The 27,966-nt window shown below is 51.0% G+C and overlaps 1 protein-coding gene across 2 annotated transcripts in view; it reads left to right on the forward strand.

The window, feature by feature from the left end:
• Positions 1 to 19,948, forward strand: part of TGFBI (transforming growth factor beta induced) — a 31,813-nt gene extending 11,865 nt beyond the window's left edge. The window contains exons 3-17 of one of the 2 annotated variants that reach the window (XM_074360713.1): positions 2,223 to 2,287; positions 3,528 to 3,688; positions 4,020 to 4,184; positions 4,447 to 4,593; positions 6,579 to 6,720; positions 9,294 to 9,506; positions 10,348 to 10,485; positions 11,097 to 11,242; positions 12,095 to 12,231; positions 13,085 to 13,215; positions 15,594 to 15,718; positions 17,013 to 17,112; positions 17,681 to 17,760; positions 18,817 to 18,841; positions 19,311 to 19,948. In XM_074360713.1, the coding sequence (XP_074216814.1) occupies positions 2,223 to 2,287; positions 3,528 to 3,688; positions 4,020 to 4,184; positions 4,447 to 4,593; positions 6,579 to 6,720; positions 9,294 to 9,506; positions 10,348 to 10,485; positions 11,097 to 11,242; positions 12,095 to 12,231; positions 13,085 to 13,215; positions 15,594 to 15,718; positions 17,013 to 17,112; positions 17,681 to 17,760; positions 18,817 to 18,841; positions 19,311 to 19,351 (1,816 nt within the window). In that variant the 3' untranslated portion in view covers positions 19,352 to 19,948. Of the gene's footprint in view, positions 1 to 2,222; positions 2,288 to 3,527; positions 3,689 to 4,019; positions 4,185 to 4,446; positions 4,594 to 6,578; positions 6,721 to 9,293; positions 9,507 to 10,347; positions 10,486 to 11,096; positions 11,243 to 12,094; positions 12,232 to 13,084; positions 13,216 to 15,593; positions 15,719 to 17,009; positions 17,113 to 17,680; positions 17,761 to 18,816; positions 18,842 to 19,310 lie in introns of both variants that reach the window. The other variant, XM_074360712.1, reaches the window with a different exon arrangement.
• The last annotated feature ends 8,018 nt before the right edge of the window (positions 19,949 to 27,966 follow it).

Below are 27,966 nucleotides of genomic sequence, written 5' to 3' on the forward strand. Positions count from 1 at the left end.
GACACATGGCCACAGGAACCAGTAAGTTCGCCCTTAGGGAGTTGGCTTTCTATTGTCCTCAGTGAAATCCTGGTGAGGCCACCTATGCCATTGAGCTCTCTGGTGGCTTGTTAGGATGGAACTCAGACACTAACGCCCTGGAGGAAGAGTCTTTGGCCAACATGGCTGGAGACTCCCAGACTGGAGTGTCAGCACCTGTGTTCACAGTGGACCCCAGAGATGAGGAAGTCTGAGGAGAAGACCTCTCCTCCAGCCATGCTTCTCCAACCGCATGGAATGCCATCCCGGCACTTTTAGAAAGAAGCTAAGATCTGGGGGACTTGACCAAATCCCACTTCCTTAACCCTAGCCACAGAGCCCTGGTATTTATCAGAGAAAGCCTGAGATTCTGTGCATGGGTGTCCCCAGGTCCTATGGGCTCAAGGCTTGTGGCTCTGGGTCTCAGTTTCCTGAGACCCAGAGAGAAAAACGGGCTTTCAAGTCCACCCTGCTAGTTACCAGTGGATGACAAGTCAAGTCTCCCGATTCTAACACTGTCTGTGTCACACTGTGCTGCCTCTGAAAGGCTGTGTGTCGTCAAATCTCACTGTCATTGCAGAAGATGACTGGTTTCCAGAGACAAAACTGTGGGTCAGTCAAGGTCAGTCCCGAGACCACCAGCCTGTTTAGCCCTTTTAAGTGGGGATGAAAGGTTAGAAAGGAATGGAGTGGGAGGAATGTACATAGCTGTCACTCCTCAGCCATTTCCTGGGGGTGCTCATTTTTGGCAAAGTGATACCTATAGCTCCCTGGCAGCCTGAGAATCTAACTAATCTGTGTCTGAAACACCCCGCTGGGTAACACACGAAGCAGGCTTCTTCTTCGCATGACTCACCAGGGCTTCCCTGAGATGACTCCAACGGAATTCATAGGAGCAGAATGTCCTGGGCTCATAAGAGAACCTTCTCCCTCCCCGCTCTCTCCAAAGCCCACACTTCTGCCCAGTCTGCCTGCCTGTCTTCCAGTGATGTCATTAAACTTCCTGTGTGAGGCCGTGGTGAGCAGTTCTGCGGTAAACCTGCTGCAATTCAAGTCTGATTCTCTCCTGTCCCAAAGAGCATGTCCACGTGGAAGAAAGGAAAGGGCAGGACATGGCTTTTGGCTTCTAGTTTCAGGACTGCCGAGGAGGGGCTGTGGGCACACTGCTGGTGCAGGGGTGGCTTTAGACAGGATGTGGGGATGCGATGCAAAGCAAGTCTTGCTTAGAACGTGCTCTTCCATATGATGTTCTTTGAAATTCTCCATCTTTTGGGCTTCCCCAGAATATTGTGTTAACTGAAGCTGTGTGTTTCAGACCTCCAGAAGAGGTGGTAAGTGTTCCATGATGGACTGGTCTGAATTAGGAGAAGAGAAGAGTTCAAGTTTTTTTGCCGAATGACTCCAAAGTTTAAAACTAAAAACTGGCAGTCTTGTTCATCCAAATACAAAGAATCTTGCCAACCAGGATTATCAGTTGCCTCCTGCAAGGCTGATGAGGTGGTTGAGGAATGAGGGTGGATGGAGAACACCTTACTATATAAGCCTTTGTGTATTTTCTGTTTGAAACCATACAGGTGTTTTCATGAGTTACATTTTTGTTCTTAAGTTAAAGAAACAGAAAAACAAGCATCTTGGTGAAAAGAGCTTTGTTTTTATTTTAAAGTTTGATTGTGAAGACTGAGAAAAACTTGATGATCATATATATGCTACCCTTCTTGGTTATTAAGTCAGAGAGCTAGAAGACCCTGGGAAATGTGATGCAATGATTACCGTACAATACACATGTACATTTTACAGATGAGGAAACTGAGACCCAGACAGGAGACAGGACTGGCTGAAGAGGTTAGTGCTGACTCAGTGCCAGAAAGTTCCAGGATTCCTTTCACTCATCCCTGCCGCCTATTTGGAAGGCTATCCACTGGGTTCCCATGAGTTACGCTGGAGATAAATTTTAGTGAGAATGTTTTCTAATCCACTGTGAATATGCTCCCACAGTCCTCTGACTGTATCCCAGTTGCATGGCTGTAGGTGACGGCAACTGCTGGGCACCTTGTATAAAGGTGAGGGGGTGTGACAAGCTCCTTGCCAGTGAAAGTATGACTTAGTGTATGGTCTCCTCCTAGAGCAGGCTGTGCTCCTCATCACGCCCCTTCCCTGGAGGAGGAGGGAAGCCCTGCCTAATACGCACATGTGTCTCATTACAGAGTCATCAGCTATGAGTGCTGTCCTGGATACGAGAAGGTCCCAGGAGAGAAGGGCTGTCCAGCAGGTGAACGAACCTTGTCTCTTGTCTGTTGGCACGGTTGGCAGGGAAGGAGGGAGAGAGAAGCACCCACGGAAAGAGAGGCAGAGTCTGAAGGGGCTTCTGAGGGAGGAGGCCCCACTCCAGGGCCTGAGAATGGAAGCTGGAAATAGCAAGCTTCCTGTGCTGCTCCTTCCGGTGCAAGCAGACCTCCTGAACACTCTGGGTAGCCAGGCTCTGGTTTTGACCTGCCTGTGCCCTCTGTACCAAGCACCTTGTCATCTGTGGCTGGGAGTGATTCTAACATATCCAGCATTTCTGATCAGCCCTGCTGGAGAGAGGTGGGGTGGGCTTGGTCGGGAACACCCAGCTACCCCCTTCACTCTGTTGGAACTTGGCCCATAGGAGCTGGTAGGGACAGGAGCAGCAGGCCAGGTGGGCACCCCATAGTCAGCCACGGATGCCACAAATGGCCATGTAGGCCCACAGACAGCATGGTACTTGTGAATTTTACCAGATCCTTTCCTTTATTTCCACACACCATACACTGTGCAGAGGAGGATTTGTTTTGTTTTGACTTTGAAATCTTTGCTATTTCATTAGCTGAGAATGTGAGACGAGACTTAAAAGGAAGGGGGTGATTTGGTTGGTGCCAGGGTGAGTAGCGGTGGGGTTGGCATGGGCTGAGGCCATGCCATTCCTGACTTAAGTGGCAAGACGAGGGAAATGTGGGATGGGAGAGGAGAGGACCTTGAAGGGGGGCCCAGCCCCCCTGGTTCTTAGTTTCTTGCCCTTTAAAAGGAACACAAAGCTCCCTGTGGAGGGAAATGTTCTCCTGAGCTTCAGGCTACTTTCAGGAAATAACATTCTATTACTTGTAAATACAAAAAGTACCTCCAAGTTCTTTTTCATTCCAGTGGAGACTATTAGGGAAACAGTTTCAAAAACAACTTGATCAATCTAGATGCAAGTCTAGCTTGTAATTAGGGTATCTCTTTCTGGGGCCATTCCTACCTGTATTATCTAAATGTCTAGGAACAAAAGCTTTGCTCTACTCTGGTTTAAAATGATTAAAAATGACCAATTAGTTGAGTTTCAGTAGGGAGGCATTTGGCCCTTGGAGCTGTTTTAAGAAGCAGATGACCAGCTTCCCAGGCTCTCCAACAACAGGCCCATGTTCTCCCGTGGGTGTGCCATCCCGTCTCAGACAAGGGAGGAGGTGGTCTGGTTGGGATGGCCATCCCTGCTCTGTCCTCTGCCCCTACAGCCCTACCGCTCTCAAACCTGTATGAGACCCTGGGAGTCGTTGGATCAACCACCACTCAGCTGTACACGGACCGCACGGAGAAGCTGAGGCCCGAGATGGAGGGGCCCGGCAGCTTCACCATCTTCGCCCCCAGCAACGAGGCCTGGGCTTCCCTGCCAGCTGTGAGATGACCCCCTTCTGCCCAGGGGACTCCTACTGGGGATGGGCTTCTGAGAGTCTGTAGTGATTTCCCATACTGCCTCAGAAAATGTTTCCCTCAAGCCCTCAGATAAAGCCACGGCACTTGAGCTAAAATATGCCTCCCCAGGTCGCTTCCAACGCTCCATCCATTTAAGCAGATAGAGAGGCCTCAGTGTTCACAGAGGAGGGGTCCTTGGCAGAACGGGGGCCCCTGGGGCTTCAGAAGCACCTTTCCCAGGGTGGCAAGGACCTGTCCCTTGAACATGAGGTAGGTCTGCTGCCTCCTAACTGCCAGTCTGCCCTTCCTCCTAGGAAGTGCTGGACTCCCTGGTAAGCAACGTGAACATTGAGCTGCTCAACGCCCTTCGCTACCACATGGTGAACAGACGGGTCCTGACAGATGAGCTGAAACACGGCATGGCCCTCACCTCCATGTACCAGAATTCCGACATCCAAATCCACCACTATCCCAACGGGGTAGGGAATCCTACTTCCGCAGCCCTGCTTTATGCCCAGCCTGAGCCCTCTCCTGGTCCACACGCGGGGCTCGTTTCTGGGGTTGTGTCCCACTGGTGAGATCAGCTGTGGGCAGTCTTCTGCCTCCTGCACCTGCTTCTCATCAGCTCCTCTGGTCCCACAGCTCATGGAGCCCACATTCTGTCCCTGTTTTCCCCTCCTAGGGCTTTGAGACTGTGCCTCCAACGTGTTAACCACTCATGCTCCCTTTTTCTCTGGGCAGATCGTGACCGTCAACTGTGCTCGGCTCCTGAAAGCCGACCACCATGCGACCAACGGCGTGGTGCATCTCATTGACAAGGTCATCTCCACCGTCACCAACAACATCCAGCAGATCATTGAGATCGAGGACACCTTCGAGACCCTTCGGGTGAGGTACTGCCCCAGGTGGAGGCCCAGCCTGGGGACACACTGCCTCCCAAGGGTCCCTTTTTTTGTGGGAAGAATGGAGGATGTCTTCGTGTCCGTGGGCATTTAGGGAACATGGTGAATCCACTAATCAGACAGTCAGCTTAACCACAGGGAGATGTCATAATCCTCTGCTGGGAAATTCCCTCTGCCGGTTTCTCCCATGTAAAGTTGCCTTTCCTTGACTCCTCTGGGAAGTTCGGTGGTTTGTGGCTGCAGCAGGAACGCTGCCTGGGCATGCACTGCGGGTCCAGAGGTGGGAGGGCTCTCCCTCCTAGGTGCAGGTTTCCACAAGTGGAGCTAGATAAATGGCCTTTCAAGTGGCATGGTCTTCTTGCCCACGTGTCCCCACCATGGGATCTCTGCTGCAGCCCTTCCCCTGTTTCCTTGCAGCCCAGACCAGCAGAGAGGCCACCAGTCTAGACAAGGGAGTCTGGGGTTTGACTTCTGGCCTGGCTTCTGGCTTCTCTAGGGCCACAGATTCCTTCCCCCCTGCCCAGCAGGCATTTGTCTGACATCTAGGGTGGCAAGCGGGCGTTCCTCTTGGCAACGGCTGCTCAGAGGAAGTGAGCATAGGCTGCTCCGTCAGGGCTTTTGCCTTGATTTGAAGAGAACTTCCTGACCACAAAGGATGCCAAGTGGGAGTGGGTGGTTCCTGCCCTGGAGATCCCCAACACAGACAGACAAACACCCCGGGCTGGGATGGCACTCAAGTGGCCTCAGGAAGTGGCTCTGGAGGGGCCTGGGGACCCTGTTCTCTGAGATCTTCTTCTGCTTTCCTTCAGGGTCACTCTAAAGTCAGGGGTCCACAGGGAGACGATGTTCCCACAAAGTTGGTGGCACATCTTTTGATTAATAGCAGCTGATCCCCATAGGGTAACCGCCTCTTCCTGTTTAGGTTTGGTCAATATTTCTTCCTTTCTTCTCCCCTTTGGCTCTCCCTAACGCCGTCTTTGCTTCTGCTAACACACACTTGCTAAGCACCTGCCACTTCCAGGTGTGCTTTATGTGCAGGGGACTAGAGAAGAACAAGACAAAGTTCTGTCCTCACTGACACATTCTTCCTGGGGACACAGACGAGGCAACCGTAGAGGGTGCTGAGCCTTGTGAAGTCACACAGTATATGGGGAACAGGGGGCGGGGTGGTCAGGGAAGGTCTCTCTGGGAGAGGTGACTTTGAGCTGAGGCCTGAACGTTGGGAATGGCCAGTTTCACAAAACTCAGAGATGAGAGCTCAGCTGGCAGGAGGGAGCGTGACAATGAAGGCTCAGCAGTAGGATGAGCAGGAGGCAGGAGTGAAGAGCACTAGGTGGCCAGCAAGTGAGGTGGGAGCAGCCAGGCCGGCGGGCGGACCCGCAGGGCCATGCAGACCAGACCCAGCAAGGAGCATGTCTTCATCCTGAGAGCAGTCGGATGCATTTAGAAGATCATTCTGGCTGCTCTGTAGAGAATGGGTTGTGGCATCCTTACGCTCATGGTGCTCACGCAGATACCTACCAATAACGATTTAATTGCGATGTGAGAAGGACGGCAAGCTGTGTGAGTGTGTAACAGACAGAATCACTTTCGTCCAGGGCAGGGGTGGGGGCAATGCCAAGTTGATTACCTAGAAAATGACATCTTCGTCAAGGCCCAAAGATGGACTAGGGGTCAGAGAAGCAAGGAAAGGGGGAAGGGCAGAGGGAACAGTGGGGCAGAGGCCTGGAGGTGGGAAGGAGGAAGGCACGGTCAGCACTGAGAGATGCTTGGGGTGGGCAGAGCTCCGGCCAGCAAGGCCCCTGGAGGCTGTGGGAAGAGGTGAGCTTTGGTTTGGCTTGTCTTTTCAGCTGGGGCTTCCACAAAAGCCAGGAGCCCTCTGGGGGAGGGCTGGGGAGACCGTGTATGCCTCTGGACTGCAGAGAGTCCCAGAGCCTTCAGGGAACACTGCATCCTCTCCCCTCCCCACAGGCTGCCGTGGCTGCATCAGGTCTCAACACCCTGCTTGAAGGGGATGGCCAGTACACGCTGTTGGCCCCGACCAATGAGGCCTTCGAGAAAATCCCCGCTGAGACCTTGAACCGGATCCTGGGTGACCCAGAGGCCCTGAGAGGTGAGCTCCCTTGGTTGTCTACTGACACCTCATTGGAGTGGCCAGACTAAGCCCAAGGCCTGCTCCTGTCCAAGACTGACACGCCACCTGTCTTCCTGTCCCATCGCTCCCAGCTGGCCCTGTCTCTGCAAGGCCAGAGCAGAACCCTGGTCAAGGGGGCGAGTAAGGAATCTAACAGTGTTTGTCTAGGGACGCAGCCGGGCTGAGGAGTGAGGTAGAACTGGAGGTCCAATGCAGGCTTTGCCAGAGTCAGGAAGGGTTAAAGTCTCGAATGCTGTCAGCCAGAGTGGGCAGCAGCTTGGAGGTATGCAGAGGGGATACCAGGTCCTGGCACTCTTGGAATGGAATCATCATGCTGACCCTTGGACTCTTCCTATGTTTGACCTGGGGTGGGGGAGTGTTGGGCTCATGGATAATCCAAAATTACAATTAATAACCCATAATGGTCAACTCTTGACTCTTCATTGCTCATCTTCTCAGTGAGCTGCTAAATTAGGGGCAGCATTGATTATTGCTGGAGGAGACGGAAGGACCAAGCATGGGAGGGAGATTAGGAGGGGAGGCCAGGCTCTGCACACATACACACTCCACCCTCGACAACTCCAGAACCACTGAGCTGCTGCCTGCAGGTCCCTGAGTCCCCTACAAAGAGGAGTAGGCCCAGGTCCCCTGTGGACTCCAACCACACTTACTCCTCCAAAACATAGTCCAGCGATGACTTCAATTCTTTTGAGTCTATTTAAATTCACCTTTGAAATGTACTATATAAAATGTCTAATGCCTTTCAGACATCCTATAAATACAAAATGTTCTCCTTGCGACTATGCAGGGATAGGAAAGGGCACATTTCTGAAAGCACCGATGGGGCTCTATTGTGTCCAAATACTGTAGTGCTTCTGTGTGCCTGGCCTGGGGCAGGAACCAAGGCCACTACAGTGAGCATGGCACAGGCAGGGAAGTTTAAGCCTCGTTGGTGTGACAGGCTTAAAAACAGGTCATTGGGATCTGATGTGGTGGGTGCAGTGACAGAGATATTCCCAAGGTCATGGGGATTGGGGGGTGGGCCCCGCAGCTCGACGGTCCTAAAGGCTTCCGAGGAAATGAGACTTGGGTGCACTGCAGCACTTCAGCTTTCCAATTTGAGCTGTTTTCCCCTGAAATATATTTTGTACTGAGCACATTTTTATCTTTGTAGATATCGCAATGCCTTATTATAAAGTGAAAAGAAAACACCCCTAGTTTATCCCTTTTGCACATCTGCCTTTCCCCACTTAGTAAGCCATTTGTTCAAAGCGAGGCCTTCTTTGTGGGGCTGCAGCTGCAGGCTGGAAGGTGGACGACCACGGTCCCCCTGACAGTCTCCTGGTTACTAGCAGGTTGGTAGACAGGCGAGAAGCGGCCCTAGGCTGGTGTGCCCATTTGCAGACTACCTTCCAGCCCTGGCCTGGCTCACCCTGTGAGTGACCCTTAGAGATCACTCCCCCTACCCTCAACGTTGGCCTTTAGTTTCCTTCCCTGAGAAACTAATCTCATGGCCTCCTTCCTGTAGTGGTCTTAGCGTCCGTAGTCTGCCCCACCGGCTGAATCAGGTCAGCACTGGCTTTCTAGGCCCTTGATGCAGCTGCAGGGCCTCAGGGCTTCCTCCTGTCCATGACAGTGCAATTTTGGTTCCCACGCTCGACACACTGAAACTCGCCTCTGTGGTGAGAACACAGACACAGGGCCCGGGTGACCCAGTGAGCAGCTGTCTGAGAACCGGCTCTGCCCGGCTGCTGTTGGGGCGCGGCCTGCTCTACTGCTCCTTATGGCTGCCTCAGGACCCCCAGCCCCTGCCCTGTCCCTAAAGCAGCACTTGGACAAGTAATTAAATGATCCTATATATGATTTATGGGTGGGGTGAATGGGGCAGCAAAGACCACGTCTTAACTGAGCACTGTCTTAACTTAAGAAAGATCTTGGCAAGATCTCAGTAGACCCTTGGGTGAAATGAACAAAAACAAATGAAGTGTACAAGTAATTTAGAACTCTCATCTGCTACACTTTTCATCTTTTCCTACCACATTTTACATGTGTATAAATGTCAGTAGATTAAAAGTCAGTAGATTAAAAGCTCATTTGAGTTTCTCCCCATCACTGAAGCTCAGGCGCTAATAAGAGAATTCACCCTGAAATTCAAGTATTAGTGAGCTAATCACTAGCATTGTTGGGATTTTACTCTGTCATCAGGCACTGTACTGGGTGCTGTGTCATCCTTATACCAGCCTTAGGAGGTGAACATACAATATGCTTGTCTGCACTTGACCGATGAAGAAGTTGAGACTCAGAGAGGCTAAATGACTTGCCCAGGGTCTCACAGCTGCTAAGTGGCCGAGCTGGGAAGCAAACTCAGGCAGTCTGACTTCAGAGCCCCAGCTGGTTTTAGAGGGCAGCAGGCAGGGGGAGTGGGGGCTCTAGGCCGTGCAGTGCCCCAGCCTTGTCTGAAGGTCAGCCTCGGAGAGAACAGTGTCCTCCGGCTGTGAGCAGGTGGCAGTCTGGCTGGCGCTGACTTGACCTGTGTCCTGTTCGGCCCCTAGACCTGCTGAACAACCACATCCTGAAGTCGGCCATGTGTGCTGAAGCCATTGTGGCGGGTCTCTCCTTGGAGACCCTGGAGGGCACCACACTGGAGGTGGGCTGCAGTGGGGACATGCTCACCATCAACGGGAAGCCCATCATCTCCAATAAAGACGTCCTGGCCACCAATGGCGTGATCCACTTCATCGACGAGCTGCTCATACCAGACTCTGGTAAGCTAGGCCTCGGGGGCCCTGGGCCTGCCAGGCCCACCATCCCCTGCGCCATCCGTGGTGGCAAGGCTGAGGGAATTCAGGGATCCTGGGACCCGCTTCCCGCCCCCACACAGCTCACAGCCTCTCGGAAGAGAAGTCCCGGGCATCTGGCTGTTTGCAGCCAGAATCTGAAGGGTCTTGAGCTGCAGGCTTGAGAGTCCAGACGTTACCTTGTGGGCAGTGGGAAGCCACTGAAGGTGTGTGGGGAGGGAGTGACTTAATCATGGAAGCCTTTCAGAAGATCTGCCTGCTCTGGTTGGGCACAGAGGGCCATTTGCTGACCTCAGAGCACTTGCTTGCTCATCTTGCCCAAGCATCCCAGGGTCACTGGCCCAGGGAGAAACGACCGACTGGACTTTGGCTTGGGTTCTATTCGGCATCCTACCCCCATTCTGGAATTCCAGGGAGGTCCACTGACCATGAGTGAGGGGATTTCACGGGAAAAAATCAACCCAGCAGAAAACTGTCTCTATGGGTGTGGTCACCAGTGTTGTGGACTCCTCGGGAGCCGTGACACAGACAATGCTTTCTTCCTCCCCAGCACTGGACAGGACCCTGACCAAGGGCTGGGACAGAAACCCTCAATCAAACTGAACCTCAGCTCACTTCCCTGCCCAGTAAAGTTTTCTGGGTGACCGTTCCCCTGATGACAGAAACCTGCTGTGCCCCAGCAGCGTTTAGTGGAGTTGTTGACTCAAGAGATGACATTCCTGCCGATGTATGTCATGCTCTAGGGTGGACAGTTGATAAATGAAAACAGCACTTCTAACTTTTGAACCCACTTTCTCCTTCCTTGTAGCCAAGACGCTATTTGAGTTGGCTGCAGAATCTGATGTTTCCACAGCCATTGACCTTTTCAGACAAGCTGGCCTCAGCAGTCATCTTTCCGGAAATGAGCGGTTGACTCTCCTGGCCCCCATGAATTCTGTCTTCAAAGGTAACGTGGAGAAGGCATCCCTGTGCATTTGTCTCAAGTGGGTGGGTGGGGCAGCTGCCCCACCGCTGTCACCTCCACAGCACCCTCCCCAATCTACAGCTCCCCACGGACCGTTAGTGCTTCCGCCCAGCTCCACGGAAAGCAGATGGGACTTCACCAGAAAGTGAGGAGGCTCTCTGCTCTTTCATTTGGCAGAGCAGAGAATGTATTTGGGGATCTGGGCCTCAGAATTCAAGAGTTTGCATCTGTCGGGAGAGCAGAGCACTCCCCTGTCTTTTTATCTGCAGGGTCAATTGCCAGCATGATAGTCAGAGGGTTAGAGTGAGGATACAGCTGAGCCACAGCCACGGGGAAGGCAGACAGGGCCAAATTGCGTCCGTGCCTTCCCCTCCCTCTCAGGGCAAAGTTCCAGACACCCTGGATTGTGTAGACCTTTTTTTTTGTTTTTTAAATTTGCAGAAGATGCCAGATGTTAAGGAATATTGGCAGCCTCACTTGATTTCTCAATCTCCATTTCCAATCTCAGGGAGGGACGGGCTTTCCACAGCGTTGTCTCTGGTTCCCTCCACTTCCGGACCGGCCTCCGGACCTGACCACACCTTCTGTTGCAGATGGAACCCCTCCCATTAATGCCCGGACAAAGAATCTGCTTCTGAACCACATGATTAAAGATCAGCTGGCCTCCAAGTATCTGTACCATGGACAGACCCTAGACACTCTGGGTGGCAAGAAACTAAGAGTTTTTGTTTACCGTAACGTAAGTTCTGAGTCCTAAATCATGCTCTTTCATTGTCTTGGCTCCAAGAAACAGAAGTTGAATTCGCATTTAAAAAAAAAAAGTGCTCAGTAAGCCAGAGCTTGCCTGAGAACTGGTTTCTAATGAAGAACGAAGGAATTTTAGAGAGAATATCTGGTATCAAAGGGTTAAAATGGGGTCCTGCCAGTAGGGTCAAATCTTTTCTCGAGACCTTTGGGAGAAAAAAAAATGTACACCTGTCTGGCCTGGCTGGGTAAACAGCAGCCCACCCTGAACCCAGAGTGATGAACAGAGGGAGGAGGAATATAGGTTTTGGGTCCTTCTTAGCTCCTGTGAAGAGAAGCCCCCTGAACTGATACACAAGCCTTCTTGGTCCCAAAGCTTCTCTTCTTTCTTCTCCTGTCTCTTCCTTCTCTTCAAACCCAACAGTTACCCTGGAATGTCAAACAGGAAGCACAACACAACTTAGTCCTTGCTCAGGACCATCCCGCACCATTTAGCTACAGATGGTTATAATTTGTTACATAAATAAATCAATAGACTCCATCTCTTTAACTGATCTTTGTCTGTGGCCCTCTTGTGTCACGTGATCATGGGCCCTTTCTGTAACTTTACTGAAGCCTCTAAGTCTCTTCTTTCCTTAAGGGATACCATTTTTCTTTTTCTTTTTTTCTTTTTCTGGAGAAAATACCTCATTTTATCCTAGTCTTAAAGATGCACCCCCCCCCCCCATAGATCTTCACTGATCTGTGTGGATGAAGCTGTCAGCGCATGCTCTGAACAAATTGGGAGGCCCCTGCTTGGGGTTGGGGAAGAGCAACCTGCCCTTTTCTCTGCCCCTCTTTTGCACAGAGCCTGTGCATCGAGAACAGCTGCATCGCCGCCCATGACAAGAGGGGGAGGTATGGGACCCTGTTCACCATGGACCGTATGCTGACCCCACCCATGGGGACCGTCATGGACGTCCTGAAGGGGGACAATCGCTTCAGGTAACTGGCCCCATCCTGGGAGGGACTACGCCCCAGTAGTCATGCTGGGGCTGGATACTGGGCCTCAGCTATCTGTCAAGCTCCCCACTTCCTCGGGGGTTCAGTGAACCCTGGCCATGTGCCAGTGTGACCTTCCAGACCTGGGATTCTGAAAAGATGAGAGTCACCTTGAAAGTTTAGGCTGAGAAGAAGGGTCCCTTCTGGGAGTGTAGTCCTCACATCCATGGGACCAGGGAGGGGACTGCACTTGTTTGTGTTCCTGAAGTGCCAGGGAAACAGCCCGCTCTCCTTCTCAAGTCCCAGGGGAGCTGAGGGCCCTGGCTTTGAGCAGCGATGGGTCTCGCTCTGCACAGTGTCTGCCTATTGCCCTTGCAGGGCCCTCACTGCTCCTTCTCTGGCTCACAATGTCACTGTTTTCTTGCCCTGCTTTCTCCCTTTCTGACTTGCTCGCTCACTCCTGAGGGCTGTGACCTTGAATGTTTCCTGTCACTGAATTCAGCCACCTACACAAAAGCCTGGGAGACCACACACCCTCTGCTCCCACCCCCGTCTCCTGGAATTGCATCCTCAGGGCCCTCTGCCTCAGTCAGTCTCTGGGTCAGCCATGCGGCTGACCTCTCCCTTCCTCCTTCTCCTCTTGGCCTCTGACTTCTGGCTTTTAACTGAGCTTAGCGTTTATGGAGAGAAAGTATAGACTGGAATTGGTCCCTGTTTGTGCATGGGGAGTGGACGAAAACCAGCAAGGGGTATGGAGTGCTCTGGGCTCCGCCTACCCACAGTGGTGTGGTGTTTGAGCAAATGACTACCCCCTCCCCCCACCGGCTGGAGACATTTTCCATGTGTGTATCCACAGCATGCTGGTAGCCGCCATCCAGTCTGCAGGGCTGACCGAGACCCTCAACCGGGAAGGGGTCTACACAGTCTTCGCTCCTACAAATGAAGCCTTCCAAGCCATGCCGCCAGGAGAACTGAACAAACTCTTGGGTAAAGACTGACCTAAGTATATTTTTCAACTCTTCTAAAGTAACTATATCGTTCAGGGTTCCAGCAGGAAACAGTTGGCACTTTACAAAGGGTTTGACAGAAAGGAATTTAATGACAGGACTATTTGCAGAGGTGCAGGTGGGATTAAGGAACCAGCAAAGGGTGATGATACCCAGTGTTTAGCACCCTGGCTTTGGGGTGCCAGGGAAGGGGCTGATGGGAGAGGGCAGGACTGGGAGAGCTGGAGCTGTGGAGGAGGGGCACGGGACGGCGGTTAGGGCCTCAAGCAGCTGCCGCAGAACTGTGGCAAGGGGACCAATAAGTGCCTCGGCCTCCCTCTCCTCCCACATGCCCACGGCTTGCCGGGCCTCCGGGCAGCTGACTACAGGAGGGCGAGGGAGCCTGGATGAGCACTTGACAGCGGTCAGCCTTCCCATGCACTGGACAAGGCAGAGAAGAGTAGAACGGAACTGAGGGTCAATAACAACCGCCCAGTCACCAAAGCATGTCTTCCTCTGAGGACCTGTGAGAACCCAAAATGAAGCCATTTACCTGTATCACATGTCCCTCAGGATAAACCTTTACCAAAAACCTAGTTATGGCCCTGAGAAACTGAGTTGAGGATTTTTGAGAGCCAATCTCATGGTTTGGGCTCCTGGATTACCTGAAAGCAGGTCAAACCCTGGCTCTGGCATTTACCATCTGAATGACCTCTCACAAGTTGCTTAACCTCTCTGACCCTCAGTATTCCCATTAGAAGAATGAGGGTGGTAAGAGTACCTTGCTCAGCATGTTGAAAGGATTAAATGAATATCCCACCATGCGGGGCACACATCCCCCATCAGTGATGGGGGAATGGCTATGACTCTGGCGCAGTGGGGTGGGCTTGCAGGGTTTACTCTGATGCATGCCTGTAAACAAAACTTCCACACGTTACAGAAAGATGAGCCTGTGGAGGAGAAGGGAAAGGAGGAAGGACCTTGGCCAAACCTTGGGGCCTACGTCATCTACACCTCCCTTGCCACTCTGGAGTGGGGAATAGAAAGCTGGGGCAGCTGTGAGCTGAATTCATGTCCTGTTTAATTTTCTTTATTGCTAAATGAATGCCTTTGTCTCTGGTGCTGACATATGTTCCTGAGAAGAGGGGAGAAGTTCATTCTGAACATAAACTCTCCATTCTCTCTCTGTTCAGCAGGAACGGGATATTCCCCAGGTGGCCCAAGCCTGCTCAGCTTCCTTTTGATTTTCCGTTGTGCAGGAGCAAAGGGAGGGCTTGGGCAGAGCTCCCCCAAACACGCCCTCCCCCAGGCCTGCGGGCAAGATTAGACCACAACTCTCCTGGCGGATGAAGCCTGTCCAGGTGTCAAAGGTCAATCCAGGTGTTGAGATCTCAGGAAAAGCGGACGCTTTGTGTCCTGGGGGCTGGCTTGGCTCAGCACCAATGAGGGTATTTTTGTGGAAGAGGAACTCTTGGGAGCTCCAAGTTGTGTATGTTTGGTACCTGATGGCTGCCTCCCATGGCACTCATGTGGATTCGTCAATAGCCAAGTGAACGCCCCCAGATGCTTTCAAGCTTCCCCTGTTCTCAGTTTCAAGATGCTGGAAATAGCCATTCCTAAGCCTTGGGGATATCCAGCCATTTGGCTGGTAATATGAATATCAGGGGCGGCCTTGATAGAGATGAGAGGCAGCTGGCAGCTTTCAGAACTGCCTCCCACACTTAATTTGGGAAATGCCTGTGCACCTTTATGAGCAATTGGATGCGTTCCCCAGTTGGTGGAGAAGCTGATGTGGGCTGGAAGGAATGCTGAGACGTGACAAGGAGGGACGCTGTGGAGGGAATACCCCCCTCAGCCCTTACCTCATCGGCTCCATGTCTCCTCTAGATTGCAGCTGTTGACTCTTTTAAGTTGTCCCTTCAGGAAACAGCCGTCTCAGAATATGCATTTGAGGGCAGAATGTGTAAATATTTCACTTCTGTGTTACAACTATCGGGAGCCATGCTGATGATGAAATGTCTCAGATGCCGGTGCTGGAAAGGCCCCTGGCTTTCCAAGCAAATATTTAGCTCATGGAAACATGAGTCATACTCACAGAGGAGTATGGATTAACTCCTTCTCAGCATCACAGAAGCATGTACCTAACCCAGCAGCCTGCCGACTACAGAGGCAGATTCATGGCCACGGCCTTGTGCCTCATTCCCCTGACCGTCATGCAGACGGTGGGCCAGAGGGCTGAACACACATTAGGTGCTCACCAAGTGGGCAGGGGGTTTGCCATCTTGGGGATGACCACTTGCATCTTCTCTGGGACCTCCCTGACCATGCCAGTTACCAACCTTGGGATTAACTCTGCTTCCTTTTCCCACAAACCTGCAGGCAATGCCAAGGAGCTTGCCAACATCCTGAAATACCACATTGGCGATGAAATCCTGGTTAGTGGAGGCATCGGGGCCCTGGTGCGGCTGAAGTCTCTCCAAGGTGACAAGTTGGAAGTCAGCTCGGTGAGGATATTTAATAATTAAAAGGCTGGCCGTGCCCTGCCACCAGGGTTCAACATCTTGTCCCTAGGATAGCATTAGACACACAAACTGTCTTTAAGATGTGTCTTGAATTTCTGAGTGCATTTTGTCAAAAAGAAAGAAAGAAAGAAAAGAGAAAAGGGTATTCAGGGAAATCAAGCAGGATTGTGGTAAGACATGAATAAGAACTTGCAGATTTGCAGAATAAAGCATCTGAGAGAAGCTGTTAGATCTTCCTTCCCTTAAGGAGATGATAGTCTATTACTTACATGTCTTAAAAGATCAGTTGCCAATCCCTTTCCCAACCTACCCCCAAATCCAGGGGCTCACTGAGCTGCCTCATGAACCAGACCAACCCAAGAGGCTTCTTCTTCTGATGCATGGTCTGTGAGCCTTCCCTTGCTCTGTATGTTGATGATATACATTCCACTTTAGAGCTGCCTCAGAGGGTCCATACCTCGAAGAGAGGGACTAGATAGCCACCCCAGCTCTGCCAAGCTCAAGCTGCCTGTGTACCAGCCAAAGCCACTGACCCCTCTGTGGATCATGGAGGGTCCACCCTTGCAGCATGTGACTGGTCCAGCTCCTACTCCCTGCGCCTCTCTCCTAGTCTACAGCTGTCCCCTTATTCATTAGCTTTTCTCAAGAGTATGGGAAAGCAGGCAGGGAGGCTGGGATGGGGTGACTTGTTTGACTTCTGCAGGTCACCTGAGAATCTCCCAACTCCTAATTTGGGGTGTCAGTGTCCCATTGGTCTCAGGCTTCAGTTCCCCCTTCCCTCTTGGGTCTAATTCATGAGTCGTTCAGGAAAGCCTGAGATAGATTTACCCTGTGAGAAGATCTGAAGTCAGACACTGAGGAGAAGCAGAAAGAGGCCTTCGCCCAGAGCTGAATGCCTGGCTTCTGTCCTCAGCTCTCCCACCTACTCAGCTTAAAGGAGGCATCTGGCCTCTCTTGAGTTGCCTGTTCTGTCAAGTGGGGCCATCAAAACCACCTTTTCACCATGCAGTGCTGTGAGGACTAAGTGAATTATACAAAAGATCCAAAAGATCATTGTGTAAATTGCAACGTGCTGAGTCCACACGAGGGCTTAGATTGAACCCACCAGACTGCAGGTCTGTAGCAAGCAGGGACTGTTCCAGTCACCAGGGTATCCCTGGCACTCAGCACAAGATCTGGTATCTAGAAGTGCTCAGTAAACATTTGTCAGGTTTCAGAATGAATTAGATAAACATGCTCTGTGTTCGATGATTGTTGGCTCTTTTTCTCTCAGAAGAACAACGTGGTGAATGTCAACAAGGAACCTGTTGCTGAAGTTGACATCATGGCCACCAATGGCGTGGTCCATGCCATCTCTAGTGTCCTGCAGCCTCCAGGTGAGGTCCCAAAGTACCACCTTCCTACTCAGCCTGCAGCTGGCCCTCCTCCACACGCAACAGCTGGTGCTCCATAAAAACACTTCTCTAAACAAAGATGAGAATAATGTGGGATGTGCCCACGGAGCCTCCATGGACGGCATCGCTGAAAGGTGGCATAGGAACTGTTGGTTCAGATGCGCTACACCCAGCAACTTGAGGACAGATTTCTCTCTGCTGAATTGCCAGGTTGCCCTGCCCCCTTGGACAGAGCCCAGCTGTTTGTTACATGTGGATGCTGTGAACGTGGGTCAGAGCATCCCTCCTGCAGCCTCTCGCCCGGCATGAGCTTTCATTACCTCCTGCAAAGTTGCACTGGAGCCCAGCCTCTCTCCTCACTTGTGCACTCACCTTTCTTTGAGCTTTCTCCCCACGGGCCGCATTCCACCACAAGTGATGGAAAGTTATAAAGGAAAACTTTATCTGAGAATGTGAGCCAGAAGAGCCAACAGTGCCTCAGTCATGGTGGTTATGAATGATATGCTAATAGCTTCTCTCTCATCCAAGCTGCCTTTTCTTTCGTCTGCAGCCAACAGACCTCAGGAACGAGGGGATGAACTTGCAGACTCTGCGCTTGAAATCTTTAAACAGGCGTCAGCGTTTTCCAGGGTAAGATGCCTGCTAGGTTGGCCCCTGGCCTGAACAGCTTTGGGTCCTGTGCTTGGACCCCTGGAGGGGGCTCTCCTATAGTCCTTGGCTGCCCTCCCAGGGTGCTCTCGTAACTTCTCCGCACTCCCATTGGGGCACCCTTAGCCCTGACCTGTGTGCAGTTCCCAGAAAAGAACCCAAGCAGCCCCTCCTTCCTTTGTGGGTGATAGCCCAGGCCTTTAGAATGAGGCCTCTGAACTTCAGCCCATGGGGATCTGCTGCTGGTGAGAACAGATACAGCTCTGGAATCCATCTGACCAAGAAGGGCAACCCATCCCGAATTTTCGTGATAGTGGGCTGGCCTGCCATCAGCCTAGGCCTCCAAGTCACTCTTCTGTTTTCCATGACGTGGCCCATCATGGCTGATGCTGGGGCTCTCCTGGGCAGCGCTGTGGATTCTGGATACAGGGCCAGCTCTGTGTGTGGAACCTCCCTTCCCAGCCTCAGCCCCTCTCAGAACCTCTCTGACTTTCTGAGCCTCTCCTGCTCCCCAGCTAACCCAGGGCCCAGCAGTCCCACTCAGGCTCTCTTGCTGCAGGTGGAGCCCCTGGGGAATATGGGCTATGTTACAGAAGGTTGCATTTCAACAGAAGAGCCTGGAGGAGGTAGCCCTTAACCCAGAGCCCTGGAGCTGGAGTATGTCACTTTACTTTTGGGTGGAGGGGTCTTCTCAGTGCCCCTCGAGGAGGGTTCTTGGCCCAGAGTTCCTATTCCTGGGAGCCATGCCCTGTGCAGTCCCAGCTTCCCAAGCTCTAGGCTGTGATCTGGGTGGAAGCCAGGCTTTGGGGCCTCCCAGGAATGTCCAGCATAGACTCTGCTTGGTCAGGGCCAGCGCATCCCTTGGGGCTGCCAAGACTGACTGAGGGCCTCTCCAGGGCCCAGCAGTTCCCATTCCCCTTCCTCTTCCTTACCCCTGGCATTTGTTGTGAGTAAGGGTGGCAATGACAAAGCCACTGCCATGAGCAGTTGCAGGTATAACAACCACTAGGAGACCTGACACCTTGTGTTTTCTTTCAGGCCACCCAGAGCTCTGTGAAACTAGGTAAGTCTGGTCTGGGTTTGAAGTCCTTGTAGATGTGTTTGGGCCTTACCTGAGGCAGAAAGAAACTTGCCATCTGATGTGTATAGATTAGAACATCATGGTGCAATAAGAGAAGCCTGGCCTCTGGGGTCAGACACCACAACACCCAGTTTCCTTCTCCATGAGACAGAGAAAATAAGAGTTCCAGCCTTTTAAGGTTGCTGTGAGTTTTTGGCTTTGGGAGTCTGGAAATATTGCACAGGGGCTTGGCTGGAACCCATGGTGAGGACATGGTCCCAGGCTGGTAGATGTAGAAAATCTCAGTTCAGAACATCACTGAGTAAGCTATGTGGTTTCACAAACCCAAAAACATCTGCTGTGTGTGGGAGGGGAAGGCGGCTGCTTGGCCTTCAGGCTCATGAGTCTGAGAGTATCCTAGACAGACGTGGGACGTTGCACCTTTTTCACCTTTCACATGTCTCTCTTTCAGCCCCCGTCTATCAGCGGTTATTAGAGAGGATGAAGCATTAGGGCGAAAGACCGCAGGAGGAATGCATTTCAGCAGCTCCCCGCCAGTTTCTCTCAGTTTGCCAAAGAGACTGAATGTTTTTTAAACCAAATATCACACTTCAATGTACATGGGCCACACCATAATGAGATCTGAGCCTTGGGTGGGTGGGGGGAGGAGGGAGAGAGGTACACTTTTAATTTTTTCCCCCTAAACATGGCTGTTAGTCCACTGCATGCAGAGACCCGGGTGTCACTGCCTGACATTGACTTCCAGAAAGACTTGTCCCAAATGTGGAGTTTCCTCCCTATGCCAAGCCCTCTGGAATAGGGAGCCAAAGTTTTGTGACGCTCACAAAACATGAATCAAGCAACCCAGCCTCCTGGGGCATCGTGGCATGGTTTTTGTAAGGTTCTTTCACAGCTGGAGAAATGGCATCCTTATAAGCTATGAGTTGAACTGCTCTGTCAAACGTTTCTTGCAACTACACGTGGCTTGGACCCTTCTGTGTGACCTTGTCCAGGTAGAAAAGAGAGGGTAGACAGAGCATACAGAGCTCAGGATTCCCCAGGTGTGGCAGAGCCATGGTGTGTTTGTAATAATAAAACCAAAGAAACATATGCCTATGTGGATGGAAACTGTGTGCTGGCCTGGGTATTCACAAGGTTGGGTTTCTGTTACTTGGGCTGTGACATTCCTTCCACTGAGATTCCACCCAGAAGCACCTGAAGGATGCCCCTAGGGATGGTCTGTGGGATATGCCCTAAGGTACCCCAACAGCACATGGAGATGTGAACCTACATCTTTGTTGACTTCTTTCATTTCAGTCTCCACCGGCCCTGGAGTCTTGAGTCCTCAGTGTTCCCTTTACCAGTACTTTACTCCTCTTACTGGCCTGAAGTGTCCATCTTCCTTCCAGCATGGTGACCCTTGCCTTCGTGTTGGACTTTTGACTCCTCGGCACCACTCTGTAAAGTGGTAGCCCTCAGTCCCATTAAATAGATGAGGAACAGAGGATCAGGAAAGGGAGAACTGCTACTGATACAGAAAATGGCCAAGCTGGGACTGGACCCCAAGTCTCCTGCCCCCCAGAAACTACCATTTGATAAGGGAGCAGGTCCAGGCTTTCCAGGCTCATGCCCAGGGCTGTGCCCACCCACATCTACATCCCTTCCCCTGCTCCTTTCAGGTTCTCCATCTTAAAATGTCCTCAGCACTGAGAGGCTGGTGTGACCATGACATTATTGCTCTCTACTTGTGTGGCGTTGGGTCCATCACTTAATCTCCCAGCACATCTGTTTCCTCATCTGTAATGGGGATGACCGTAGCATCAATTTCATTGGTCCATCGTGAAGATGAAAGGACATGGTTCTTACAAAACACTCAGCACAGCATTAGGTATCCTTATTCTTATCCTGCTGTCTGGATCTGCTCAAGATCAGTGCAGCTGAGAGCCTTTTTTCCGTGTTTTTCCCAAGGCCGCCCACGCTCCTGGAGACTAGGACAATCCTGCCCTTGGACTCTTGACTCTGTCAAGGCTGACTTAGAGCTCATTTCCCTTAAGGAACCCAAAGACCCAAATGGGCTGCCGGTCAGCCCACCCCTCCTGGGAATAGAGCAGTGGAGGCAGAGACACAGCCCCTCCCTGAGGTAGCTTCCGGTCTGGGGAAAGACGGGCATTTACGTCATCCGACAGCGTCATCCATCCGTTCGTTCCAGGGCTGCGAGTGTTAGGCTTGGAGAGTAGTGGCCCCGTTCTCATGGGGCGTCCCTCCTCACGGGGGAGAGATTTGCTCACCAGCCAATGGTACTGTCGCCTGCCCATCCACGTGGACTCTGAAGGACAGCACTATGGTTCTGTGACAGACGTGAAGGAATCTGAGCAAGTAGGGGCCAGAGGGCGGGACCCCCAGGAGCTCCCGGAAGTGGGAGGGATGAGAGGGGTTGAAGGAGCCGACCTGGAGGGGAGGTCAGGCTGCAGGGGCTCAGGGGCGTCCTGCGAGGTGAGGTTCAGCCTTCTGCACGCACCTGGGGGGCTGCTTTTCCCGCAGCTCCCGGCGCGGGCTGCCTGTGATGGCGCCGCTCGTGCGGGGCCTGCTGCAGCTGGGCTGCTGCTCCTCACTTAGCCAGAATGCACACACCTGCGCTTCACAAGGCGGCGTCAGAGCCCAAAGACGTGATTAGTGTAACTGTTAAAGACCCTTTACTCTAAAGCAGAAATCACCGTGCTCGCTTTGGCAGCACATATACTAAAACAAAAATCACCACACAATTCCTTCAAAATGCCCAAACCCCTCCGTCTGTCCCTGTGATCCCAGCCCTGCCCCTGTCCCAGCCTCCCCAATAAGGGGGGAATCCATCTATTCTTCAGCCGGAGAGTCCTCTTAGTGACTGAGAACCATGCACAGCTGAGGCCCTGCCTTCCCCGCCCAACCAAAGAGGATCAAATCCCCTTTCGGGGTCCCAAACACCCCATCTCTGTTTTTCTTGGGGACTCAGGCTAAGCGTTAGGTGCTGCTGTCTGAGGATGGACACCCAGGGCCGAGTGGTCGGCCACGGGATGTTTCCAGGGATAAGTGATTGCCCCGGGGGAGGTGTGTGTGCCCTGTGTCCCCCACTGCCAGAAGGTCAGAGGGCAGCCCCAGCCAGGAGGTTGCCCCGGCCTCCCTGAGCCCTGCCTGCTGAGCCCCAACCAAAAAAAGGAAGGTGAGGAAGAAGGCAAAGAGGCTCTGCTTGGTCCTCTTCTCTGGCTGCTGTCACTCTGGGGCTCCCAGGCCTCTGGAGTAGAGAGGACCACAAAGACCCTCAGCACGGCAGCCACAAGGCCTTCCAGGCTGGGGTGTGCCTTTCACACACACAGGCCAGCTCCGCGGTGGGGCCGGAGGAGAGGCCACTGCTTTGGCTATGCTCCTAAGTGCATTATCTTTTCTACTCCTTGCATCCGTTCTGTGAAATAGGTAAGTACTTGTAAAATTTCTATTTTACTGTTGTGGAAATGGAAGCCTAAAGAAGTGTAGCTGTTTGCCAGGTTTCAGAATAGGAAGAGGCTGGAACATAAACAAGACCCTACTCTCTTAGCCACTCTGCCCCTTGTGCCCCACCCACCCCAGGGTCCATTGAGGAGGAGCCCTAGCAGCTCTGGACAAGTAGGACCTGGGTGCCAGGGTGGCCCTGTGAGAAGCCCCTGCAGGCCTGGATTCTGCCTGCAGAACGTAGACCACAGCTTGTTTATTACAGGCGGGAGTGAGGTCAGCAACAGCCATGGACACTCGCCACGTGGATGTCAGGAAAGGAGGGATTTCTCATGCAGAGGAAAATACCTCTGTGCTCGAAACCATAATTCAATGTCATGGTCAGAGAGGAGCTGCTCAGAATCTTGTTCTCAGAAACCTTTCTAGAGCCAGGAGAGAAGGCCATGGAATGAATGGGCTCAGTGCCCTGTCCTGAAAAGTCAAATGGGGCCAGCTTCCTGGCCATCCCTGCCTGGTGACGAAAGAAATGCATGCGCTCTGTGGGATCCTTTGGCCAAATCCCAGATTAAGCCAATTCAGAGAATAAGTAGAGTGGGGGTGGGAGGTAGGGCCGCACACACACACACCTTTCCACTGGCCTGAGGGGCCCGAGACACAGCCTCAGGCACAGATAACTTGCACTCCACACCTGCTCCTGGGTAGGGGAGGACTCTGGGACCTAGGGGAGGAAGACAGCACTGAGGTACGGTTGCCCCACAGGAAAGTTCCAGCTCTGGCCTTGGACCGGTTGGTGGCAGGCTCCACACAGCCATCTGCACCCCAGGCAGCTGCACCGTCCCTGCATTTCCTTTAATGAAGTCCATCACAGAGCTCCGATGGTGAGAGAGGTGGTAGAGTTGACACTGAAGCCTGAAGAATGAGGGGCTGGGGAAGAGAATTTGGGCTGAAGGAGCAGTGTGCATCAAGGCTCTGAGGCACACGCTGGGGAGATCTGTGCGGCCAGAGTGCAGAGAGGAGGGAAGGTTCCTCTGCTGAGATGGATGTGTGGGAGCCAGACCACGCCTGTCCGTGGGACTGTGGTGAGGATTTTAGACATTATCCTTAGGACAGTGAGGAGCCCTGGAGGGTTTTACTTACGGGAGAGAGATGGGGAGAGGTGTGCCATGATCAGATTTTTTTTTCTTGGTAGTAAATATACGTAGCATGGAATTTACCATTTTAACCCTTCTTAAGTGTACAGTGGCATCACATATATTCACATTGTTGTGCAACCAATCCCAAGGATTTTTTCTATCTTGCAAAACTGAAACTACATCCATTAACACTAATTCCTCATTCTCTCTTTCCCCAGCCCCTGGTAACCACTGTTTGACTTTCTCTCTTGATGAATTTGACTCCTCTAGGTATTTGATATAAATAGAATCATACCATATTTGTCCTTTTGTGACCAGCCTGTTTCACTTCACATAATGTCTTCAGGGTTATTCCTCATAGTAGCATGTGTCAGAATTTCCTTCATTTTTAAGGCTGAATAATACTCCATTGTGTATATACCACATTTTGTTTGTCCATTCATTCATCAGTGCACAGTTGGATTGATTCTAGCTTCTGGCTATTGTGAATAATGCTGTTATGAATATGGGTGTATAAATACCATATTCCTGCTTTCCATTCTTGTGGGTGTATACCCAGAAATGGAACTGCTGGATCTATTTTTAATTTTTTGAGAAACTGTTTTCCATAGTGGCTGCACCATTTTACATTCCCACCAGCAGTGCATCAGGGTTCCAGTTTCTCCACATTCTTCCCCACTGAATGGTCTTGGCACTTTTGTTCAAAATCATTTGGCCATATATGCAAGGCTTTATTTCTGGGCTCTCTGTTCTATTGGTCTACATGTCAGTCTTTATGCCAGAACCACATTGTTTTGCTTACTATAGCTTTATAGTGAGTTTTGAAATCAAGAAATGTGAGTCATTCAACTTTGTTTCTCTTTTTCAAGATTGTTTTGGCTACGCAGGGTCCCTTGAGACTCAAGATGAATTTTGAGATGGATTTTTCCTTTTCTGCACAAAAATCTTTGGGATTTTGTTAGGGGTAATATTGAATTTGTAGATCACTTTGTGCAGTATTGACATTTGAGCAATATTAAGTCTTCCAATCCATGAATACAGGTTATCTTTCCATTTATTTGTGTCTTCTTTAATTTCTTTCAGCAATGGTATGCACTTTTCAGTGTATAAGTCTTTCACAGAAGCCTGGTTATGTTAATCCTTAAATTGTCTGTTGGTGGTTTTTTGTTTGTTTGTTTGTTTTGATGCTACTACAAATGGGATTATTTTCTTAATTTTCTAGTATATCTTTAAAAGATTGCTTTGGCTTCAGTGTGGAAGATAGAGTGGGGTGGATGGTAAGAGTGGAAGCTGGGAAACCAGTCAGGAGGCCATTATAGTCATCCGAGCAAGAGATGATGGAGGACCAGGGCAGTGGCCCTAGAGATGGAAGGACATGGAAGGAGTTGAGGTATATTTTGAAGGTAGAACAGATAGGACTTGAAGATGGGTTGGAGAAAAGGTGTGAGAGAAAGGGAGAATTTAAGAGGGATGCTAATGATTTCACCTTGAACAGCTTGCTAAGAGGTGGTGCCATTTTTTCTAAAATGCAGAAAAAGAGGGTAGAAACTGCCAGCAAAAGAAAAGGAAGGGTTCTGCTTTGGATAGTTTACAGTGGAGAAGTCATTAAACATCCAAGTGGGCTGTCAAGAAGGCTTTTAGATATCCAGGCCAAGAGCTCAGGGAAGAGGTCAGGCCTGAGATGGGGTGTTTGGGTATCATCAGATACTCTAGATGTTATTCAAAACCCACGACCGGGTGAGATCACCTAGTGAGAAAACATAGAGAAAATGAGTGCCTGGGGCACAGCCTAGGATTGCTCCAGCATTTGAAGGCTCTGTAGAGGAAGAGAAACCTGCAAAAGGGCCTGAGAAGTTATGTGAGGAGGCCTGGAAGACAACAGAGGAGAAGCATTCAAGAAGGAGGGAGCATCAGCCATGTTAAATCATTGGTGTCCCCGTTGGATTTGACCATGTGAATGTCATCAGGAACCTTGGCAAAAGGACTTACATCTGGAGTGAGAGGGGAAGAGGGGTGAGGAGGATACATTTTCTGGTTTGAGTGCTTGAATGGATGCCACTTTCAAGGACTGAGTGCCCTGTAGGTAAATGGAAAACTGGAAATAATGTGCTTGTTCAATCTCATTTTTCAAGCTTGGACCAGAAGCCCCTCCCTCCATCCCCTGTGCATTCGTTATCACAGGCCCAGTAACTTACTCAGAGTAATTTCCTCCATCCTTCTTGGCTTCCCCTGCTGGGGTGTGAGCTGCTGTGAGGGAGGGGTGCTATCCCACCCCTGTGTCCCAACGCCTAGCACAGGACCTGGCACACAGTAAAGTATTCAGAAGGTGTTACCCCAGAGCCTGGTTACCAGCTAGACACTTGGGGTGTCTTCCTCGGGGGCTCTCAGGCATGTGAGCTGGAAGAAGCCCACATCCAGCACTCTCCCCAGGTCTCTTCCAGGAAAGCGGACTTGTTGGTGTCCCTGTCCCTGGGGCAGTTTCAGTCCATGCTGGCTGAGAAGCCCGCCCGAGGCAGTGCACACGTGGGTCAGCAGGCCCCACACAGGTCAAGGAGAAGATCTGGGTCCAGAGAAGGCACAAATGGCTGCCTGGTCACACTGCAGAATGGGCCATTCCGTCTGGAACAGATGGCCTGACCCTCTAACAACTTGGGGGTGGAAGTTTCATGCTTAGAGAGTTGTTCCCCATTTCCAGGAGCCTCTTCCTTCAGTTGTGTGAGAAGGAAGAAGGTCTGAGATTTGGGAGCAGCAGAGACAGAGGAAAAAGACTTTTGATTAAATATTCTCATTTGGGCGGAAATGAGTTTTTGAGTGAACAGATGGAAAACCACTCTCTCCCCTGTCAGGAGGACCAGTGAGTCCCAAAGCTCCCTGGCAACAGCCCATAAATAATTCGAGTTTAAGGAAGCCATCTGCAGCCAGGGCCCTTTCCCTGATGGCGGATCTCAGTCGGGCTCCCAGACATGAGGGTGAGGGGAGCAACCCTGGTGGAGGATGAGGTCAGTCCCACCGTGGTGGGGGAGGGGAGGAAAAACGGGGCCAGGGCGTCAGCACCCTGTGTCCTCAGTTCTCCAGGCACGCAGGGGCAGTTCCTGGACATGGCTGAGAATGAAGGAAGAACAGCCTCTCAACGGCCAACATGCAGCTTCAAATCCCAGGCCTACTCTGAGAAGAAACTCCTTCATTCAGATCCTAGTAACTTCCAGCCTCAAGCAGGGATTCCTAATCTTCCTTAAGCCAGGGACTCCTGATGAAAACTAAGGGCTCTCTCATCAGAGAAATGCACAGGGACCTACAACACAGTTTTGATAACTGCTCCCCCTTGAGTCCTATGCTGTATACTTTCATACAGACCTGAATTCCGCAGCACTGCATGCTTCCTGGTGTTGCAAGCACATCCTCTGCCCCCAAAGCATCTAGCTTAGACACACAGTAGGTCGTCAATACGTATAGGACGAGTACGTCATCAAACCACAACCCAGTTCTGAGCCTGCAACAGGGAATCGTGGCTGGCCGTCCATGGGGCAGTGGCAGCCCGGCAGCAAGAGAGGAGAGAGAAGTCCCAACCGGGTGTGATGTGGAAAGGCCTTCAGAGAGAGCTCACAGCACAGCCCATCTTGGCATTGCACACTGGGGAGAAACCCTGAGGATGTTAGGAACGTGGGGAGACTTTACTATGAATGCAAACTGTTTTCAACATGAGAGATGCTACACTGGCGGGAACCCTGGGTACCTGAGTAACGAGCAAACACCTTTATGTGTGGTCTATAGTTTACATACTTGAGAGTTTCAACCAGGAGGAATACCCCAAACAGAAAGTAGATCTTCAGAGGTATTTATTAATATCCTATACCTTTTTTAGAGATTATGGAATTTATACCAGTGGATGATTAAAAATAAAAGCCCTCTGGTCATCTTTCTAACCATATGTTTAGCTTTAGAAAAATCATATTTGTGAATTGAGGTGTATTTCCTAATGTGTCTATCATTTCCTTGTTAACTTTTAAATCCAGTTTGAATTTGATTTACTGAGAGATGGGAATTTAGGGTCTTAATGAATACTTCCACCTCCAAATTTTTATCCCAGCTCCAGGAATTTTACAGTTACTTCCTTCCCCATTATATCGTTTTGCCTTCTTGGAGATAACACTTGGTTATCCATATAAGCTTGTGTCTTGGACCACATTTTCTTTTCCTCTGATCTGTATATCTGTGCTTGCATCTGTACCACACCACCTAAATTGGTGTTAATTTAGTATCTTTTAACATCTAATAGAGTCAGGTTTCTCTGCTTTTGAAGGTAACTTTTTTCTTTTTGCAAAATTAACACTTTCTCTTTCAAAAGGTTTAGAAAATACGGAGAAACAGAAAGAAAAAGTAAAGATGACCTATAATTCTACGAACCAGTGATAGCCTTTGTCAAATTACTGGAACAGGTTCTTACTTACAGGTTTTGTTTCTGAGGAAAATGTGAGCATATACTACATATTGTCTTTCCTTTATTGTGCCCAAATAAATTATTAATAAGTTTTA

This window comes from Camelus bactrianus, chromosome 3 (assembly GCF_048773025.1).
Source record: "Camelus bactrianus isolate YW-2024 breed Bactrian camel chromosome 3, ASM4877302v1, whole genome shotgun sequence".
Classification (NCBI taxonomy): Eukaryota; Metazoa; Chordata; class Mammalia; order Artiodactyla; family Camelidae; genus Camelus; species Camelus bactrianus.